The sequence below is a fragment of the Antrostomus carolinensis genome, unplaced genomic scaffold (genome assembly GCF_000700745.2).
Source record: "Antrostomus carolinensis isolate BGI_N321 unplaced genomic scaffold, ASM70074v2 scaffold13434, whole genome shotgun sequence".
Classification (NCBI taxonomy): Eukaryota; Metazoa; Chordata; class Aves; order Caprimulgiformes; family Caprimulgidae; genus Antrostomus; species Antrostomus carolinensis.
In genome coordinates this window covers 16,245-38,090 of record NW_010308809.1, presented here as the reverse complement: position 1 = coordinate 38,090, position 21,846 = coordinate 16,245, and the positions used below count along the sequence as shown (strand labels likewise).

Here is a 21,846-nt window from a genome sequence, read left to right as displayed (position 1 = left end):
CTGGTGACTCAGATAATAAGACCTGTCCTAGAAGCTTTGGAGTCATGCCTGTTTTAATGAAGTTAATGCAATTTTTTTGATCTGACCTGGCTCATCTCCTGCTGCCACTCTACACAGAGTAACTTAGGACTTAGAGTCATAGAATCACAAAATGGTTTGGGTTGGAAGGGACCTTAAAGATCATCTAGTTCCAATCCCCCTGCCATCAGCAGGGACACCTTCCACTAGATCAGGTTGCTCAAAGCCTCATCCAACCTGGCCTTGAACACTTCCAGGGAGGGGGCAGCCACAGCTTCTCTGGGCAACCTGTTCCAGTGTCTGACCACCTTCACAGTGAAGAACTTCTTCCTAATGTCTAATCTAAACCTACCCTCTTTCAGTTTAAAGCCATTTCCCCTTGTTCTGTCACTCCCTGCCCTTGTAAAAAGTCCCTCCCCACCTTCCTGTAGCCCCTTCAGGTACTGGGAGGCCACTATAAGATCTCCCTGGAGCCTTCTCTTCTCCAGGCTGAACAGCCCCAACTCTTTCAGCCTGTCCTCATAGGAGAGGTGCTCCAGCTCTTGGATCATCCTGGTGGCCTCCTCTGGATTCAGTCCAGTAGGTTGATGTCCTTCTCATGGTGAGGGCCCCAGAACTGGATGCCCTTTGCAAAGGGAACTTCTCTGCAGAGTACAGGTTGTGACTACTCAGGTGTATTGGGATGTCCAGGAGACTGAGCATTGCTATGCTGGCCACGGTGAAGCACCAGAGATGGGATTAGCCCTTCCAAATCTGCACTGGAGTTACTTACCCTAGTTCTTAGCCTTCGGTGGGAAGAAAGGCACTCATCCTACAGGTGAATCTCCTGGGTCTCCTGCTTTCCAGTGACTGTAGCTCAGATGTAGATCTCCAGTTTTAGATGAAATGAATATTCCTGCAGTTTACTGACTACCGTGCCTGCAGAGTGGCAAGAGTGCTGATTCAGGAGGGCATTTAATCATGTGCCAGTCCTTGAGAGAAAGACATTTGAAAAACAAGATGGGGAGGAAAGTTTAGATACCTTAAGTACAAGCAGAATATTCCCAGGTAGTCCATTAAAATGTGAAGTATCAGACAAGTATTTTCCTGAAGGAGCTAAAACCTGTCACTTGGCTGTTGAATTTCAAATCCATATTTCACCCATAATTTGAAAAGCTACATATTCTTAAAATCTGCTAATTCAGTGTGTATATTCTTGCACACACACAGGTACAACATGCACAGTGTCCCCACAGTGTATATCCCCCTTGTTGCTGATGTCCAGTGCATGCTTATGAGGTAGACGTGCCAAACCCGTGGGTTCAGGGGCTGCAGATGCAGAGGGATTTTGTGTGTGTGTGTGTATAATGTTTGTCTGTACAGACAGGTTATATATGTTTATGTCAAGGGATCACTTAAGAGACCAGCTTCCTGCTGTAGGAGACGCAGAACAGGACTGTCTGTAGCTGGAACAAAAGCAGCTCCGAGCCTGGAGAGCTTGTCTTTTCAGTAGCTGGGGCAGACGTGGTTTTGGGGTAAGGAGTAATGCACGAGCAAGGTGGTCATGGTGTTGGACTGGAGATGTTGCACCAGTGCCGTGGCTTTATGGGTAACAAATCTGTCCCAAATTTGCAAAATGGAGTGTGTAGGAGGTTACCAAGGAGAGATTAACTCGGGGAGGGGGGGAGGAATCACAAAAAGGGATACATTTTAATTTTGTCTAAACTAAATAAAGGTTCTTTTTGTTCATTTTGATTGTGATTCAGGATGGAAGAATCTATGCTGACTTGGGAAAACTGTTAGCCAGCAACTGGGTAACACAAACCTGTAGTCTCTCCTGAAGTTGCATGAAGCCAAGAAAGCTGACCTTTCTTTGCCTGTGGGTTTCAGGACTCAAGTATTCGGGAGAAAGTAGAAGAAAACAACTGGAAAATGGCGAGGAGGGACCTCAGGTGCTCTCTTCATGCATCTTTGTTATCTGGAGGTTTGTGCTGCAGATGTTGATGTCCAGGGACAAAGTTATTGTCCCTAGGCATTCCCAGCTGCTTTCCGGCCCTCACCTGGGTTTACAACTTGTGTAGTCACACCCAAAGCCAGTCCTGGCAAAATGGATATGGAAAAACATCCATTAACAAAGCCATTAAGCGGACAATCAAGGCATCTTGACTGAGCTCAATACAGGAGTGGTGGCAGCACTGGCAGATGGGGTGGGAGGAGGCAGTCCTGGCTCAGCCTCAGCCAGCGCAGGGTGTGTTGTGATGCTGGCTGTGCAGCTCTGCTGGCAGGCAAACGCCTTTCAGGCAATACCAGAGGAAAACATATCGGTTGTTTTGTTCACAGGCAAAAGCAAACCCTGAATAGAGAGTTTCATGCACCCTCTTGGGTCCTTCTGGAGCAGTGTTCAGCGATGCTCAGACCTCTGAGACCCCGTACTTAGAGTTATGGTGCAACTGGGATAGTTTAACTGAGCTGGCAGCCAAACAAGACACAGCCACTCGCAGCATCCCACCGACACAGCCACTCGCAGCATCCCACCCCCTTCCCCCCTCACCCAGGGAGGGAATCGGGGAGAGAATTGGAGGGGTAAAGGTGAGGAGACTTGTGGGTTGAGATAAGAACAATTTAATAATTACAATAAAAATAAAATTAAAATAATAATAATAAGAGTAATAATGATAACAACTATATATTATGAGTGATGCAGAGTACAATTGCTCACCACCCACTGATAATGATCCCGGAGGAGCAAAAAGGAACTCTGAAACTGAAATTGCAATCCTGGAAAAGTGAACCTGAGCAGTTCTTGAGAGAATTCCCCCCTTTCCGGTCAGCCCCAGTTAATATACTAAACATGACGTGATATGATATGGAATATCTTATTGGCACATCCAACTGTCAGTTCTGGGTTTTACTGACTACTACATTTTTCTTCCCCTCCCACCCTTTCCAGTCCTCTATTCTTGCAAACTACCCAAGCACAGTGTCCTTGTATGTTATCAACATTTCTTCTTGTAACAATCCTCACTGAAACCAAAACACGGTGCTTTCTAGCTTCTAAGAAGAAAGTTAACCCTATCCTGGCAAAACCAGGACATCATGTAAGCTCCGTACCACCCTGGGCTGGCTATGGCCGCTCAGAACAAGCTACGTGCATGAGCTGTGCAGAGACAGCAATCAGGAGAGGGGCTGGAGCACATGCTGGCTGCTGTGTTAGGAGACAATGTGAACACATGGTAGGAGAGGCTTGGTAGGACTGCAGTGTCCTGAATCACAGAGTGAAGAGGTAAGGGATGGGGCAGGGCGCAGTCTTACCTTTTTAGCTGGATCTGAACCACTTTCCCTGGCCCCATACATGCAAGCAAAGGAGATAATAGTTTTGTTGCTGAGGTCTGGAGGTTGTGTCAAGAATACAGCATCAGGGCTTTCCTGCCTTGGGTGCTGTAGGTGGGAGGGCATGAGAGAACTCTGCACTGTCAGCCATGGGTAAGTGGGCTGAAGCTAACACAAGGTGGGATCCTGGAGTCAGAGAAGCAGTTGTTAAATGTAGCAAGTGTGGGTTTGTTCTGCCAAGTCGCTGTTTGATCAGAGAACAAAGGTAGGTGGTGGCATGAAGTCCTCACATCCTCTCAGAGCTGAGGCAGGACTCGTGTTTAGGTACTCAGGTAGTCCTGTGCTCAGTGTCCTGGAGAGCTGCTGATGGGTGGAACGGGTAGATTATGTTACTCGGTAAAAGAAGACAGAAATACAGGTTTTTCTGGTGTGTAACTAAACTCTTAATTTCCCAGGAGATTCAGTTACAAAGCATAACATTTTGGTGGGGAAAAGATAACAAAAACCTTGTTTGGCTTACAGGCAAGTCAAAGTAGTCTACCACTTTTTGGTGGTTGCATTTGTTTCTTACAGAAACCATCTCAGTGGTGGTTGTGACCAGTACGGCCCGTGTGTGTCTTGATGTCAACATTGTCCTGTTCCTAAGTGGTGCTGATTCTGCCCAGCTCTGTGACCTTCATTGCAGATCTCAAAGCACCCTTTGCTTTTGTTCCCACTGAACAATTTAAAAAACCGAGGCACACAGAGGTGGAACATTTTGGTTACAGATGTGGATGGTACCTGCCTCAATCGCGTTAATGCATCAGGAGCCAGACGTCACTGGCTGGGCTGCCGCAGCCGTGTCCCTGGCTCCCCTACCTGCTTTTGTGCCTCACTGGAGCTCCTAATTTTGTTTTGCAAGATTTGCAAAGGGCTAAATGTGGCCCAGGAGTGTTATTTTTAGAGTCTTGAAAATAGGGTAGTGTACAAAAAAAGATTTTTCTGACAGTTTAATGAACCATTGTTTGATTTGGGGTGGGGAGGGGAGGATGGCAGTAAGATGGAGGCGCTTTTCGTGTCATCTCCTTAGTCACATAAAGGGCAAAGGGTCCATCTACGCTGTTAGTGTACTCCCAGAGCTCCATGTGCATTGTCCCATCCCATTCTTCCCACTGATCTGTTTCCAAAACTCCTCTTTCCTTATCCACCCACTTTTCCTCCCTCCTGCAACCTCCTGTGCTTTAGTGCTGCCCCAGATGTCTTCTCCTGCGCCTGCTGCCTGCACTGTCAGCTGCACGCAGATTGCATTTCCCTGAATCAGTTTTAAGGAGCTGTTGATGGAGGCGGATTTCAGGGAAATGCCTACCATTCATTTCTTGGTTCCTGCCAGGACAGGTTTCAAGTGTTCACATTCCAACTAGGAGGTTTGTTTAAGGTCTAGAGCTCGGCAGATACTGCAAAGACCAGCACACCAGAGAAGTGTGTGTCCTGGGCTTTCTGACCATGTCTGTCTCAGCCTTTTGGGAAGGGTGACTGTTATCCAGGGGTGACGTGCTTGTGCCTACTTTGAAAACATCATGAAGGTGATCGGTGCTGTGTTACCTGAGGTAGGTTGTGTGGTTGAGGTCGGTTGGGGGATGGGGAAAATGGCAGTTTAGTCCTCAACTCTGTACCAAAAAAAAGAAAGAGGGAAAAAAAAAAAAAGGGCTAGGGAGGAGGGAGGCAAGGGGGCAGAAGCTGTTGACCTTGAAGTGCTGTGCTTCCAGGAGGCCATCCATCTGCTGCTCTGTGTTGAAGTGAGCGTGGATATGGATCACTGATCCTTTCCTTTGACCCTGGGGATGCCACATTTCGGGGAGTGCGAGTGAGCAGATGGATTTTATTAGACTTAGAAGAGCCAGTTTTTAAACCAGAAAAGCTTTCAAGGTCTTATTATCCTCGTCTTTAGCAGAACGGTGTTGGCATGGAGGTCTTTGTCTTTCATACTGCTTGCCTCTTCCCTCCTTCTGTCCCCCACCTGCAGTACAGTGTTTAAAACCCACCTGAGCACTGCCCACCTACTGATTAAGGCAGCTGTTTGTCACACCGAATGCTTTCTATGTATCTTCATATTTGTTTTGGCTTAATATATAACCCAGTCCTCCAAATGTTTACTGCTGGACGTGCTTCTCCTGACATCTGCAGTTGAGCAGCGAGTCCAGCTGTTGACCGAAGTGACCCTAGCAGCAGCTGCTGCCCATTTGGAGTATGGACCTTCTCAAAGAAGTTGTGTTTGTGTCCCGAATGCAGAGTGTGTTTTTACTTATGTCCTTCCAAGACGAAAGGCTACAAAGATGACCACCACTTACGGACTAATTATCCAGAAACCTCTGTTTCATTTGGCATAATCCAGATGTTATCCTGCTAATTTCAAGGCTGTTACTCAAGTGCAAAAGCTGACACACAGGAGTTGGGAGCGGGTCTACATCACAGGCTTTGTCAGGGAGGCCATCAGTCAGGGCTTTGATGGGATGTGTGATCATTGGCCAACACAGCTGTGCTGACAAGAAGTCCTCAGCATAGACTTCTGCTAGTTATACCAGCAAAACCCTGTTCTTACTGGTATTGCTGATGTGAGGGAGGAGAAGCTTTACTGCAAGTTGAGTGCTGGCAGTGTGAGCTCTGCCCATGGTGACCTCCCTTCACTCGTCCTGTAGACCCCAGGCTCTGGCAACCTCCATGCTAAGGGCTGCCCAAAGTGGTTGCAGTTGTGAGGTTCCTGTTAGGAAGTCAGGACTATGCTTGCTTTTATTACTTTATTTTTTAAAGTGTCTTTTGAATGCTTTTTTTTTGAAAAAAAATTTACATCTTACTCTCAAGAAGGCTTTGATCTTACTAATCTTTTCATCTATACATCAATCTGTTGTGTGAAAATGCTGGAATGAGCTTTTACTGTGGTGTAGGGTTTCTTTGGTTTTTGTTTTCATTTTTTTGCATAGTTTAGAGATTTTTTTTTTCTTCCCTCTGGCTTGATCCTACATGAAAGCTGACCACAAATGTGTCATGTTCTAGAGTGCCACTTTAGGCTATGTCTTTGAATTTTCTTTGCAGGGATTTCCTGGTATCAAATTAAAACAATTATTTCTCTTCCTTTACATTAAGATAAAGAAAGCATTTTGGGTGACATTCAGTTGTGAGCAGACATGAGCTTTCTCTGTCTATCTCCACCAGGTGGGATGCACACCAACGTTAAACCCAGAATCTTGTGGTTGCTACCGCATGAGGCAAAGTCTGGACTAACTTACCTGCTCTCTCTCTCTCTCTCTGTGTTATTAGGTTGAGCAGCTGGTGTGCTGCTGTGGTTGTGGTCATTTGGCCAGTTCAAGGCATGGGCAATATGATTAAATCCATCTGTGTTCAGCCACACAGACTTAGCCTTCATCTTGGTCACTTAAATGTGCTTTTCTCCCCTAGTTCTTACCATAAGTTTAGACCTTGGGTTATGCTTTCATAGTTACAGCTGTGCTTTCCTAAAATGTCCATGCTCATGGTAGCAGCTGTTCTTGTGCAAACCCTTGTGTAAATGCAATCACATCTTTGAAAAGTAATGCCCTGTGGTATAACTTTAACCCAAGGGAAAGTGGAGGAGGGGTCATTTGGCTGCCAAAAAAATACCCCAGAACCTCAAGACTGCAACTCCTGTACATGCCTATCAAAACAGAACCCTCGTAACAAGTCACTACTACTGAATCAGATCAGATTGCAGTTATCAGATCCTCATTGAAGACAGTGGTGTGACAAGGTGTCCTTTTGAACTTTCCTCAATGTAAACTGGAAATTGCTCTCCTTAATAGTTGATAGCATCATGGGAATAGTTGATAACTTTGACTGGGAAAGAAACTGATCTGTTTGATTGTAGCTGTGAGGGAGTTTGACTTGTGATGATGGGCTGGGAAGGAGAAGGTTGGAGCATGAAAGGCAGCCACCTGGGAAGTGTGCTGCCAAAGCATGCAAGCTGCTTTGTACAGCCTCTCCATCACAGACATCCTTGCTTTAAACACTTCTGCACAACCCAGTGACGTGCTCGAGGGCTGCACCGAGGTCTCTCACATGCTTTGTGTTGAGCTTTCAGAGGCTGAGACACTAGGCAGTACCTCAAGATCTTTGAATATTTGTTGTTCTTGATATTGTTGGCCTGTTGCAGGTAAGTGTAAACTTCTTGGTTTATGAAAACATAATGAATTTATTTTTCTACCTCTATCTTTTCCCCAGGTCCTGAGGGAGACTAATAAATTGGCTGAAATGGAAGAGCCACCTTTGCTACCAGGAGAAACCATTAAAGACATGGGTATGTGAAGAGGAACTTCCTTATTATTTGCTGACCGAATAGAACATCCATACAGCAAAATACTTTGGTGGTCACTGACCAACAACAGTAAATTGCTGATGTTTTGAGAACCATGATCAGGTTGTTTCATTAATCAAGTTATTGCACATCACAAGAGCCAAGGTAACTATATGTCTCCTCTTAGCATGTAGCAAGTTCAAAGCAATTCAACATGAGGTAGGTTGTACAGCTTTGCATTTGCTGTCTCCTGAGGGGATGTGGATCAACTGTTCCAAGTTGTCCTCACCACAGGGTAACACTGTGGGTTGGCACAGGACAATTGTGTGTTGAATTTCTATCACGAACTGCAGGAGAGGATACAGTGCAGTTGCAGAGAACTTGGTGTGATATGGAGATGGGTCTTTTTTCTTTGTTTTTCATCCAGACTTTCTGACATGCATCAGGTGTGCTGATGCACTCTAGTCTGAAATTTTGAGTAAGCCTCTTGAATAATTTTCTGTGAAAGATTTTGCTGCATTCTTAAAATCACAGAATGGCTGAGGTTGAAAGGGACCTCTGAAGGTCATCTAGTCCAACCACCCTGCTCAAGCAGGGACTCCTAGAGCACATGAACCAGGATTTTGTCAAGACGGTTTTTTAATATCTCCAGGGAGGGAGACTCCACAACCTCTCTGGGCAGCCTGTTCCAGTGCTTAGTCACCCTCACAGTAAAGTTCTTCCTTATGTTCAGGAGGAACTTCCTATGCTGCAGTTTATGCCCGTTGCCTCTTGTTCTATTGTTGGGTGCCAATGAGAAGAGTCTGGCCCTGTCCTCTAGACACTCTCCCTTTAGATACTTTTAAAAATTAATTAGATCCCCTCTGAGTCACCTTTTCTCCAGGCTGAACAGGCCCAGCTGCCTCAGCCTTTCCTCATATGAAAGATGCTCTAGTCCTTTAATCACCTTAGTCGCCCTTCACTGGACTCACTCCAGGAGTTCCATGTCCTTCCTCTACTGGGGAGCCCAGAAATGGACACAACACTCCAGGTGGGGCCTCACCAGGGCTGAGTAGAGGGGGAGGATCACCTCTCTCGACCTGCTGGCAACACTTCCTAATACAACCCAGGATACCATTGGCCTTCCTGGCCACAAGAGCACACTGCTGGCTCATATTTAACTTGTTGTCCACCAGGACTCCCAGGTCCTTCTCTGCACTTCAGTCTTAAAAAAACCCCAACACCCTATTTTAAAAAACCCACACAACAACAACCCCCCCCCCAACTAAACCAAACAAAAATCCCACCTCAATGCTCAGTCGTTTTCTCTACTCCTTTCCTAGGCACTGTGAACTCACACTCCAGCCACGCGCTGCAGTCTGACATCTAACTCACTCCACAGGCACAGTTAGCTCTGAGAGCAAGACTGTCTTTTGAAGAGTTCCTGGGGAATGGTTTGAGAGATGAGAGTTTTAAATTTTTTTTCTGTTAGCAAATGATGTGATGAGCCACATAAGTCTATAAGGCTGGGTGGCTTTCAGAGGGGGCCAGAAAGCAGCTGCCTGGTCCAGCAAGAAGTTAAAGGTAGCAAAAAGGAAATCTTTATTATTCATCAGCAATAATTATTTCATGTTAAAAGTGTCAAGAAAGGCAAATATAATTATCTTTGTATTTTAGAGGGAGGGAAAGAAAAATTATTTCAGCCAACCCAATAATCTAGGGTAAGATTGGCTCTATAAAAGACAGGAATTCCATAAGCAGGGGAATTAATAAATCCTGGTTTCCAGTATCTTTCTCCCACATGGATTTTCTTATAGCTCCCAGAGGCTGAGCTTATTAGACTTTCCCTTGGTAGCAGCACTAGTGTAACCTCTCTATACCTGGCATCACAAACAGTGAAGGATCTTAATGCCTTGGAGTTCCCTGTTTATCAGGTAGAGACTGCTGAAATCATACAACTGTGGTAGGGTTAAGGTCAGAGAAGCCATGTGTGTAGGTACATGTGTTCATGTGCAGTGTAATTAAGTAAAATTGTTTCCGTAGGAAACCAAGCTAATAAAATGCAAATGTGAAGGGCGATGTGGTTTACAGGATGGCAAGGCCAGCGTTTGAGATCATACCTGGGATTCCTTGCCTGGAAAACATTTTTCTAGCACCTTCCTCTTTATCTAGAAATCCTGTTCCTTTTCAGATGTAAATGCACACTCCTCTTGTTAGTAGATTTTGTTTTGTTTTTCTTTAAACATTTTGAAATTACATTTTGAATAATGGGAACTTTAGTGGAAAAACCAGGCAGGCTGCCCTCACCCTTATTGTGCTTCATGAGTTTGCTTTCAAACCTCTGTCAACTAGTCTTTGAAAAGCAGTGATTAATAGTAGGCCAATAATTAAACACTTGGTTTAATTAGAACTGGCTAGAAGCATTTCGTGTTTAATTGCCCTTCCAACGCACGCATGTACAAATAAATAAACAAATAAAATTGCTAGCATGTGTACATTTATTTTTTAAAAAATTATTTATTTTTAACCAAAACTGTGTTATGTATTTTTCTCTGGATTAGCTACTCCTCATTTTTTAAGGATCCTTCTCCATATCCAGATCTCAAAAGTCAGTGAAGACTATGCAGAAGCAGAGCTGACATGAGGATGACTTAGTTATATGAGTTGCCAGGACTGTGGAGTAAGGCAGTCTCTCTTTCTCCCTCCCTCCAGGCTAAATCTCATGGGATAAAGGTAGAAGAAATTCAGGTCCCCATCCTGACACCCCAACAGCCTTGCACCTCTTGTGCGTGGTGGCTGTCACCTGGCTGGGAGGCCATCTGTCCTTCTGGCTTCTCACAGCCCTTGCAAAATGGATCCCCTAGAGTTTGAAGGCTTGAGGTTATTAAGATGGTCCAGAGGGTTCTTTCATGGATCTGGCAGCTCTGGACAGTGGGTCTCCTTCTGCAAGGATCTCTGTGTGTTTGAGGGGTGTCATTACTTGTTGGTGACAGCATAAATCATTGCCACAGCACAGCCAGCCAACTGCTTCAGTGGCAGAAGATGTGATGGGTCACTGCTGAGCAGCAGGGTGGGAGGGAACAACTTAAATGTTGGCATTTTTAATTGATAGAAAACAGAAAGGCAGTTAGAGGAGGTGTTTGCTGTGGAAAACCAGCAGCAGCTCTTGCCTTTTGCTGGAACAAGTGAGAAACGTTTGAGGTTTTTTAAGAAGGGGACTGTTTTGAGTCACCATCACTCAGGCTCAAAAATAATTGAATTGTTGCAGAGTAACTTGATCGCTGACTTCAGACTTAAAATCACTGGCAGTTGGGTGCTGTACAGATTCCTGGCTGCTGGAAATCACTGTAGCTCCACTGGCTTTTAGCATGAGGGCCTTCATCCCAGAGCATCCCTGCGTGCAACCGTGTGCAGAAGAACCCAAGCATCCTAAAGGCCACATGTAGGAGACCTGCCTTCTCCTGTCCTTGGTGGCATAAACCAGCTTGCTGGCAATCCTTTGCAGATTGTTGTCAGCTTCATGTGTATGCATCCAGGCAGCAATCATCTCCTCTTTTTGTGCATGATGGTCTCAGCTACTGACAATGCATTGCTCAGTAAGAGCAGACAGTTTGCAGCAGAATGCTGCCTTTTTAGTAGGGATATCAGTTCTGTGCAAATATAAGGTTCTAGGTGATGGTACTTGCCTGGAGATTAATTTATACCTAAGCTCTTACCTTCTCCACAGAACTGAAGCTTGCATGTTAGCTCTAGGCTAGAACCCCAGATTAAGCTGGTATTCACTCCATTATCTGAAAAGTAGAGCCCCCAGATATCGTTGCTATCATAATTTTACTCCTATAAGTTAACAACTTTTTTTTTTCTTGTTTTAAGCTAAGGATGTTACTTACATCTGCCCCTTCACTGGAGCAATCAGAGGAACCCTTACCGTTACCAATTATAGACTGTATTTTAAAAGCATGGAACGGGTAAGCTTTTGAAACCATCTGCTTTTGTTGATTATTCAATCTTTAGACCTAGATGTTCTTTGAGAGTTAATTCTGTATGAATAGTAGCTATATGTTTGGGAATTCAGGCATAAGGGAGCAGGAGCTGGGTACTTTTCCCCCTCCCCTTTTTAAACTCACAAATTTCAACTGTCTACAGGACCCTCCTTTTGTCCTAGATGCATCTTTAGGTGTAATCAACAGAGTGGAGAAAATTGGAGGTGCGTCCAGTCGTGGTGAGAATTCATACGGGCTGGAGATTGTATGCAAGGTAAACTTTTATCCGTGTTTTACAATAGGGGAAGGGGAACATATATTTTAAAAGATTTCTCTACAGTACTGTAGGAAGTTCTTCAAAACATTTCAGTCAGTGTGACTTCACAGTAATTTACTTTTAAAAGTGATTTTCAGGATTCTCCAGCTCCACTCATTCAAGATGAGATCCAAACCTTTATTCAGGCTTTGTGCTAGGTAGTATCTTTTCTTCATAGTGGAAACCTAGGCCTGCATCCTACTAATGCAGTTCTCAGGGTTGCCCACCAGCCTATCCCAGGAAGACTCCAGTCATGGAGTACAGGATGCTTTTCACTCACTTGCATCTCAAGAGCAAGAAAGGGGCACGTTTCCCCCTGAATTGTTAATTTATGTCCACCTGCTGCTGTGCTTTGTGGTAAGGGACTGGCAAGTAGCCTTCAGTCCTCCTCAAGGCTCTTGTGTCATTTCTCAAGGCAGTACCTGTCCCGATCCGATGTTGGGGAAGGTTTTGATATGATCCCAAGGGTGAAATTAAGACACAGACAAGGTCAAATGCTACACACCCAGAACACCTTCCATTACAAAAAGAAAAAGTAATAAAGAGAATAGCGACAGGATGGGATGAAAGATGGCAATCAAGCAAGCAGTCAGGAGAGGGCTGCAAGAATAGTCACCACCGTGGCTCCTGTGGTGAGGAGGGATGAGGGCGTGTCAGTTCCTCGGTGACGCAGAGGTGAGCAGTCACCGGGACCCTGTTGATCTTGTGACCGTCCTTGCAAGCAATCTTTGACACAAGTTCATTGACTGGAATGATGCCTCTTGAGGCACTGGAATCACTGGAAATGCAAACTTCAATAAAAATTAACGGATCACCTCCTCATGTCTATGTACTATTGACCCACAAAGTAGATAAAGCCACCATCATCTAGATCCATACCTCCGCAGTTCACCAAGGCATGGCCCCGCTGTTTTCCTTGGTGGGCATGTCAGGGGAGCTGGATTCTGAGTCTTGGGCTGCTTGGAGCTCTTGTCAGAGCCCTCTCAAGGCTGAAAGGGTGCTACTTGCTGGATAAGGGCAGATGGAGGAATGAAAATGAGTCCCAAACTGCTCTGCTCGCTGCTGTGATTTTGAGGCAGGAGGAGGCTAAGCAGACTCTCAAGCTGTGGGTGTGCTTGGTCAAGAGCAGTTGATATCATCTCTATACCAAATCACCCAGCTGCTCCCTCATCCAATTGCTGTCATGATCCTCCATGGCTAACGCAGGGGTGCTTGTGCTGGCAAGATAATTTGTTCCCTGTTCTTATCTGGTCCTAGTCCTCACCTATTTTGCCTATATGCAAATTTGCACACATGGTCAGGTTTGGAATGAACTACATTGTTTCCCTGGGTGAGAAACCCAGACACAAACTATACAATAGGTATCTTGGCCCTATACAGCATGTATGTATATGTGTGTGTGTGTAAATATATGTGTGTGTATATGTATCTGTATACATATGTGTGTGTGTGTGTATATATATATATTTATATACCAGCCTGCTTGGCTCAGGATATACAGAGCAGTTTGGAGCAATAATGTAGTACAGATACAGCTTATGCATCCTGGAATGTTCTGTCTGAGACCAATTACCTAATGTCAGTCTTGTGAGACAACTAAGTCTTTAGCTGTTTATCTCATTCTCTGACTTGCTGCACCATCTTCATATGCTTGAACTTGGTTGCTCATTTCCTGCTGGTGGCTTTTTAATTGTTTACTACAAGTGTTTGAGTTGTAGGCTTGGCAGGAAGATCTTGGCATCTTAGAGATGCTTTTATTTAGTTTCTGAATTTGATTTTGTAGATGGGTAGGGAGAGGAGGTCTTGGGAGGTCTTAGTGGAAACTGCCACTGTGCAAAGCGGAGGAGCTGTCAGTTTCAGTCAAACTCTCCAGTGCTCTGAAAGAGGGAAGCTTTGAAGAGGTGATGGCATTAGTTGCTTTGCACCTAAACTGGCTGGATTTGGGCTCCCTATGTGCATTAGCTCTGTGGGAGGTACTTTGTGAGGCAGTCCCTTCCAGCTGTCTTCTGGCACAGCTCAGCCTGAGAGCTCAGTAAGAGCTAGATCTGTCCCACAAAGTCCTGCTGGTCAGTGGTAGCTTGTCCCTTCCCTGAGCGAGGCTCTTCCGTAGGCTTTCAGCAGGTAGAGAGCTTCGACATGAAGGCAAGATGCTGTGATGAGGTGTCCCTGTGCTCTCCCTCTGTTCCTCTGCTGTTGTGGCTGGCTTTGTTAGAGGCTGCAGACCACTGAACCAAACCCAGAGTTGCAGTACAATAGTGTTCAAAGTATGACATTAAATCAGTACTCGAAAGAGCATCGTGATGTGACCCTATTTTTAAATGCTGGCTTTCAGATTTTCTTTGGATTTTGAAGTGATTCAGAAATCTGCAGTTTGATTTCCCTCTTTTTTTCTTAGGATATTCGAAACTTGCGGTTTGCTCATAAGCCTGAAGGGAGGACGAGACGATCCATATTTGAGAACCTAATGAAATATGCTTTCCCAGTTTCAAATAATCTGGTAAGTATTTCCCCTTCAGTTTTTACCAAAAGACACAGAGTGGCAGTATGCTGTTTTGTTCAGTCCCTTCTACTTGGTACAATGCTCACATGGGGTACGTTTTGTTGGAGGAGGGGAAATGCTGGTTTTTAAATTTAGAATTAATTCTGTAAGAGTTTAGATTGTATAGAAAACAGGAAAAGTCTCCTGCCATGGGTCTGGATTCCTTCATGCATGGAGGATGACTTACTGATACATCCTTGTAACAGAGGGGAAGTATTCAAAGCATGGTGATATCTGTCAGAGGCTTACAGCTAATGGTGACTGCACTGCTCCACATCTGGAATGCAGTTCATCTGCTCTGTCTCTGCACCTGCAATTGTTGCTTCAAATACTGGTTGAAAGGATCTAGTTCTTAATATATGAGTGTTCTTGGCCAAGTAGTCTTATCTTTCTCTCTTTAACAATAAACTCCTTTTTTCCATGAAGTACTAGGTAGTAGACAAGCAAGGTCAGGGGTATAGAGGGAAGTACATTGTTGCACTAATTACTTCTACAGTGAGCATCATTGCACAAATCCCTAAAAGAAAAGTAGTGCAGTGGGGAAAAAAAGAAGGATCAGTCATAAGTTATTATTTGAGATATGAAACATCCTGGAAATGGTCTCTGAGAGAGCTCTTAATGGTAAATTTTCTTTCTTTCAGCCACTTTTTGCATTTGAGTACAAAGAAGTTTTCCCAGAAAATGGATGGAAGGTGTATGACCCCACTTGGGAGTACAGAAGACAGGTGGGTATTGTGCCATGTCCTTCCTCATCCTCTCTGCTCTTCAGAAGTGAGGCTCTGTGCAGAAATATACAGGTTGCCTGGAACAGAAGATGATCCTGCTGACAAATGTCATGCAGGCTGGGTTAGGACATTGTTCTCCACGCTGCAGTGACTGATGATGGCAGTACAGCTTTAGAGATAGTAGCATCCACTGATGGAGATGACTCAGGCTGCAAAGACCTGACTTTAGGCTTTGGTAGAAAAAACTATTACTCTGGCTTAGTCATCAGCTACTGCTGGCAATGAGGAACAGAGGATGCATTTTGTGGGTACAGACATCCCAGCCTCAGCTCTTGCTTATGTTAGTTTTAAGTCTTTCCAGTTTTCTGTAAGGTATCTCAAACAGGAACTTGGAAGGAAAAAAAAAAAATTAAATGTAGAATAGCTTCATTTTCCTGGGGAATCAGCATAGGGATCAACCTAGAGAGTGTTGTGATTAACCGTAGCTTGGAACAGACAGTTGTAGTTTGTCCAGGGTAGACTGGTCAAAGGTGTTGATGATTGTGAAGTGGTAGGCTGTCAATTAGGAATACTGTGATAAAAATTTGAGTGGTCCTCCCTGGGGGAAATGATGGGAGAATTTTGGCTTTTACAATTAAATCACTTTTGTCATAAAATTCTTAAGTTGAGGAGGCAGCACAATTTGGTGGCAGTTTTGCCCTGGACAGAGTAAACTTTTGTCTCATTCAGACCTGCCAGGATAAAACCAATTTTCCTTTGTAAAATTAAGAAATTTACAGATTTAAATTTAAAGATTTATTTGGATCCATAAAGCAAAATAAAATGTCTATCCTAGCCTAGTTCGTCTGATTCCTGACATCAAAACCCAAGGAAGGGATTAATTTTCCTAGCTTTAGTCTTCTAAAAGTCAAGCATGCCTTCTAAATTGGTTATCTAGGCTTGTCATTAACAGATGGGGAGAGAGAGCTTCACTGTTGGGGGTGATTTGTCCCCTCCTAAAATAGCTGCCTAAGATAGATCGCTGGCTCTGAGGCTGCTAATTGAAAGTGAGATGTATTTTACCTCCACTGTCTTCATTGCAAAAAAGCATGTTTGCAGTGAGATACCACAATATAAAATCCTAGTAGAAACAAACTCCACTCATTTGTAATCAATGACAGACATTGTATCTAAGGTTGAGTTTGACAAATAAGACCAGATAAGGCAGTGATAATTGCTTTGCTTAGAATTTACCTCTTTCTTGGTAGTTATTTTAAGGAAAGATCTGTCTATAAAGAGATGGATCTACAGCCCAAGCTGTATGGGAAGGATTCTTCTATAGAGGACTGAGAACTTTGGAGTAAAGACTAAAGAATACCTGTGCTAACAAAATAATCTCCATTGAAAAGCGCAGCATTCACTTAGCCAAGCTTCAGTTAAAGCAGATGAAGGACTAAAGACATTCTTACAATACCTGGAAATAAGGAAGGGTGATCCTTGAGAATTTGAAGGTAAATTATTCCCATTTCTTAATCCTGGCATGTCTGTTTTTAGAATACAAGCTTTTCTATCCATATTAGTTTTTATATTGTGATTGGCTGTACCTTAAATTTGGCAGGAGCTTGGTTAGACAGTGAAAGGATATATATATATGTATAGAGAGATATATATATTTACATGAATGTGATTTGCAGCTCTTCATGGCCTTTCTGTAAAGAAAATGGGACTCTGGGCCATGGTGCCTTTGTTTCTGGCCACATGAGATAGCACTGTGTATAAAGCACGTCACAACCAGGACATGGCTGCAGCATGTACTTCTTCTGTTATGACCTGCTTTGTATAATTTCTGAGTGGACAGGAAAAACTTAGCCTGACTGCTTTTATGACAAGAAATCAAACTGATGTCCATATGCTGAAGCCCTCAGTCATTTGCTTACATTGATAACTGCAAAAAAGGATCCAAACAGGATTTTTTGCATCCGTGGCCTATCTGAATTTTAGCCATGATGGGCCACAGTCGTTACCATTCCAGATCACGCAATCCATCTGTTCCAGTAGCTTATCTCCAAAAGTGACCAACACCAGCTGCTGAAGAAGAGGCAAACTGTACTACAGTAGATGTTTATGTTGTGATCTGGCCAGGAGAAGAATTTCATCCCTTTCGTTAGAGTTGATTTAAGTCTTGCAGTATGAAGCTTTTATGTCCCCTCCAAAACTTGTAGGTATTTCAGTCTGTTTATTTAATTTCAGCATTTATAACTATGGATGTTCAGTTTATCTGTGTGAATGTCTTAGCCTTTTTTCTTACTCCAACCAGGTTCTATTAAAGCAATAACAAATACTACAGTAGATCAGGATTATGTCCTGAAATGGCAGCAGGGATTTGTTAACAGTGAAACAAAACTGGCATCATCAAATCAGATAATAGGATTACCTGTCTCTGACTGTATGAATTGTGACCTGAAATAGAAAAGCAGGACATACAGACTCTCTGCAGGACCTTGTAGAATTGGTTTATAAACTATTAGAGAAGAGCTGGCCTAGGGTATAAGCAGCCCAGCAGTAATGGCCAGGCATTAACTTGGTATATCTTAGGCCAGGTCAGTTATTTCCCTGTGGCAGCATGGACACAGAGAAAAGGGAGTAAAGCAGAAGTAGATGCCAACTACCAGGCATCTAGAAAAGACTAGATTCTGGAGTAGGATCCATGGTAAGATCTGTGTCTACACTGGTAGACATGGCAAGTTTACATGTGGTATGATTTTTTTTTTTCCAGATTAATAAAAGTGTGTTGATATGATAGAGGTTGTAGCAATTAGGAAAGATATTCAGAAAAGCCCTGACTTCTCTGTTAGTGTTCTTGGGAAAGATGGAAATATGTAACTTATTAAAAATCTGTGATTGTGTAAAACTATGGGGAGTAATAAACAACCTGTAGAGAACAAAAGGAACTCAGAGGGGCTTGGGATTTAGTTGGTAAATGGAATCACATGTGGCAAATGAAATTTAAAACTGAAATTGCTCCCTGATTTTTATTACGCGCGGGCTGGCAGAATATAAAACAGAATTGCAAAGTGAATAAGACTCAGTTGAAACCAAAAGGCCTTGAGATGCCTTTGGAGTAACTTAAAGCTTTCATTTTCCTTAACAAGGTGGGGAGCATTTGGAAAATATTACAAGGGGTTGTGAAGCTGGAAATGTGTGATGTTTCCTTACAGAAGTCGTGCTTGTCTAATCCTGTGCTCTGGTCCTGTGTACCAGGGAGCCACAGTGCAGGGCTGTGGTTGCTGCTTTCAGAGAAAACATACAGAAATTAAGAATTCAGAAGAGGAGCTGACCTGTTTTGAGGACAGAAGTGCCCAGCATTAGTATACAACCAGAGTGGGAAAGGTAGAGCATGAGAACAGCATCCTGTGTATGAATGTTTGAGGAAAATGAGAATTGAATTGTCAAATGCCCCATGGTTTACCTGAGATCCTGTTTGTGCTAGGTATGGCTCTACTGCACAATGAGTCACAGCTCTCTTGTGCTAAATGGAGACAGTCTGAGCTGAGTACACGGCAGAGGGACCAGCTTGGCTCTGGCAGCTGTATCCTGTGTGTAGGGATGTGTCTGAGCTCATGTGCCTCTTGGTATCTCACAGCTCAAACCAAGTTTGAGAGAGGCACTGCTGGTGTGAAACCCAGGACCCTCCCTGCCTTGTCCATGCGGCTAAGCTCAGAATCGGTCTACTGGGTCCAGTCAGGATATGTGACTGTGTGCAATTCCAGCAAGGAGATTACTTTTTTCCTGTCAGTGAAAGATCCTCATGTGCTTAAGCTTAAACATGTGCTTTGCAAGGTGCTGGTTTCAGTGCCATGTTGATGTGTCTTCAACAGTTTTTCCCTGCAAACAAAGAAACTCCATCTTCTACAACATGTGTAGGTCAAGTGATAACTGGGTACTGGTCATTAAAGTAAGACATGAATGACTACCCAGAGGGAAACCAAGTCTGGTTTGTGTGTGGACATGACACAAAGGCTGCGTCTCTATGGTTAGATGATACGATCATAAGGAGTGTTCCAAGCACTGAGGGGCCTTCATTGCAAGTTCCAGGCAGAGCTTCAGTCCAGGCTGTTACCGTCCCTCTTTTGAGTCAGTGTGTTTGAGCACCCTTAGCCATGCATGAAGATACTCTTCCAGCTAGATGCATGCAGATTGAGAGTATGAAGCAATTATTTACTGGCTAACACACAATTTTTTGATGGCTGAGATTTAACTCGCTTCTAGGCTGAGTGTTAGTACTCATCACCTCAGAGACAGCATCTGAAGAGACTTTCTTGGCTAGGCAGGTACCAGTGAGAGGAGAAGGGTCAGCCTCTGCACCTCTCTCAGTTGGGCTGTTATTGCCATCTTCCACCAGTAATGTTGATACCAGCACACAGATGACCCAGCTGTTGGCCTTCACCCAGTGACTGCCTGCTTAAACTCACAGTTTTTCCTTTTGGATTTTATACCATTTCATGATGTTGTTTTCCCTCTTGAAACCTTGAGCTCTGAGCAATCCCCATCTCAACAGTCCTCTTCCTCCATCTGCAGTTTTACATTTCGTGCCTTTCTATAGATGTTCAGGTGGCTCTTTCACATGGCTTTGCAGTGCCCTTGGCAGTCTGAGCTGTGGTTGTGCAGCTGGGCCACATCAGAGCTGGGACCTGGAAGAGACAGCCAGGCCCTTGTGGAGGAGAGATGAAAGAGGGCTGCAAGGCCAGCTAGCCAAACTGCTCCCAAGCTTGGACACATTTCAGAGGCTGACACAAGCCAAGGACCAGTAGGCAGTTTGGACAAAATGCCACTTTGAGGATAGAAGAGTTTAATAGTGTGGATGTGAGGTGCAGTGTGCCAGCTGGTCTCAGTGAGAACAGTCATGAGCACTCTTAATTTACAATTACAGATGTGGCCATGTTGCTTTCCATGCTTTGTCCTCTGGAAGCAACTGAACATGAGTTCTCCTAAAAGCAGCGGTGTTAGTTTACCTGGAGAAGATAGACCTTGTGCACCAGTCAGGGCAGCAAGCTCTGGTCACTAACGTGGGCACCCATCAGCCATGTTCCCTAGCAGCTTTGGAACAGTCACATGTGCTGTTTGAGGTATGCCTGGGTGGGTTCCTCCTGCAGGTGCACAGGCAGGTGGTTCCAGAGCTGGTCCTAAGCCTGGTGAAGCTTCTTGAGTTACGTCTGTTACAGTTTGGGTTGGTTTGATAGTAGGCTTTTGGGTGCTTACAACTTTCCAGGAAGCAGTGAAATGCATCTTACATGAGGAAATACCAATGTGCTTTATATCACGTTTAGCTTTTTCTGTTGGTTCCAGCTGGAGAAAGTGCTGGAGTCAAGGAGCATGAATAAATGCACAAGCTACACTGCATCATGGCAAACGTCCTGGGAAGATGCAAATTCAGCTCCTCTTCTAGTCTGCTTTGCTTCCTTCTGCTTGCTTTGAGTCCATAGAGAAAGTCACAATGTGGATCCAAAGCCCTGTTTGGGCGGTGCTGTGATTCAAGGCTCCCGTACCAGGGGACAGCAGACATTCCTTGTGACACAGAGGAAATCTGGACACTGACATGCAGCATGATTTCTTTCTTTGGGTGATTGTCATGGATTTTCCTAGTCTGGGATTATTGTAGAGGAAAGATTTCATTCAAATTTGTCAGGGTGGCAGCCGAAGGATGTAGAGCTTTGGAGATGTCAGTGCTGGACCGAGCAGCATGTGCTGAAGCCGTTCTGCCCAGCACTGTGGAGAAGGTGCTTTATAGTGCCAGTGACTGCTTGATCTTCTCAGTGAGCACTGGTAGAGTTGCAGGGTAGAATGAAAAGGAGCTTTTCTTCCATGTAACTGCTTGTCACCTCCTGTTTTCCTTGCCAAGAGTGTGCCAACAGCGTAGCTTCAGTTCCAGTTTGGGGGAGGTGACATCTCCAGGTGTTGCTGATGGATCCATTGCAGTGCAACCATGTACTTACTAGGACAGGACTGAGAACAGCTTAGTTATTTGCCATTAGTTCACTTCCAGATAGTAACCAGCTTGATCACAGCTGATGGACAGCTAAGAGCAAGTGTCTTGCTGTTCCCTGGTTGACAGCAGAGCTGGTGGACCCAGGAGGTTCCATCCTTACTGAGTACAGCAGGTAGACCTCTGAGCATGTTTGACCCATCAGTAAGCTTGGAATGTGTGTGATGCCTGTTTCTGCCACTTCTGTGGTTTCAGGCAGTGCCAAAAATAGCGTTCCTTCAGGGTTTTGGGATAGTGGTAGCTCTGCTGATTCTTTGTAGTAACATTTCCTCCCCAGGGAGGGCCTCAGGACCAGGAGTCCTTCACAAGCAGGGTGTGACCGGAATTAGACAGAAGGTCTGTCCACTCCTCAGATTTCTAACCATGATCTGTTTTGATAGCATGACTCACTGCTCTGATGGGAAACCGGCTGCAGTCTGTGTGGGTCAACCATAATTACCACAGCTCGTCTGACTTGTGTTAGATTGGTCATTTATTTCCTGTGGGAGCCGCGACAGTGGTAATCAGTGTCCCACCACCCTCCTTAAAATGAAGTACTGTTTATTAGAACAGAAGCATGTATTGTTTTAAGAGCTGATGTTCCACTAAAACAGACCCTGTGCTTAACAGTCTGGCCATGTTCACTGTAGTAGATCTGCCTTCCCCACAGAGA

At 44.4% G+C, this 21,846-nt stretch overlaps 1 protein-coding gene across 2 annotated transcripts in view; it reads left to right on the top strand.

Annotated features, from left to right (window-relative positions):
- MTMR2 (myotubularin related protein 2) overlaps positions 1–21,846 on the top strand; it is a 60,727-nt gene that overhangs the window by 28,156 nt on the left and 10,725 nt on the right. For both annotated transcript variants that reach the window (XM_010165901.1, XM_010165902.2), the window contains 5 exons: positions 7,558–7,633; positions 11,483–11,577; positions 11,756–11,866; positions 14,304–14,405; positions 15,089–15,172. In XM_010165901.1, the coding sequence (XP_010164203.1) occupies positions 7,588–7,633; positions 11,483–11,577; positions 11,756–11,866; positions 14,304–14,405; positions 15,089–15,172 (438 nt within the window). In that variant the 5' untranslated portion in view covers positions 7,558–7,587. The remainder of the gene's footprint in view (positions 1–7,557; positions 7,634–11,482; positions 11,578–11,755; positions 11,867–14,303; positions 14,406–15,088; positions 15,173–21,846) is intronic.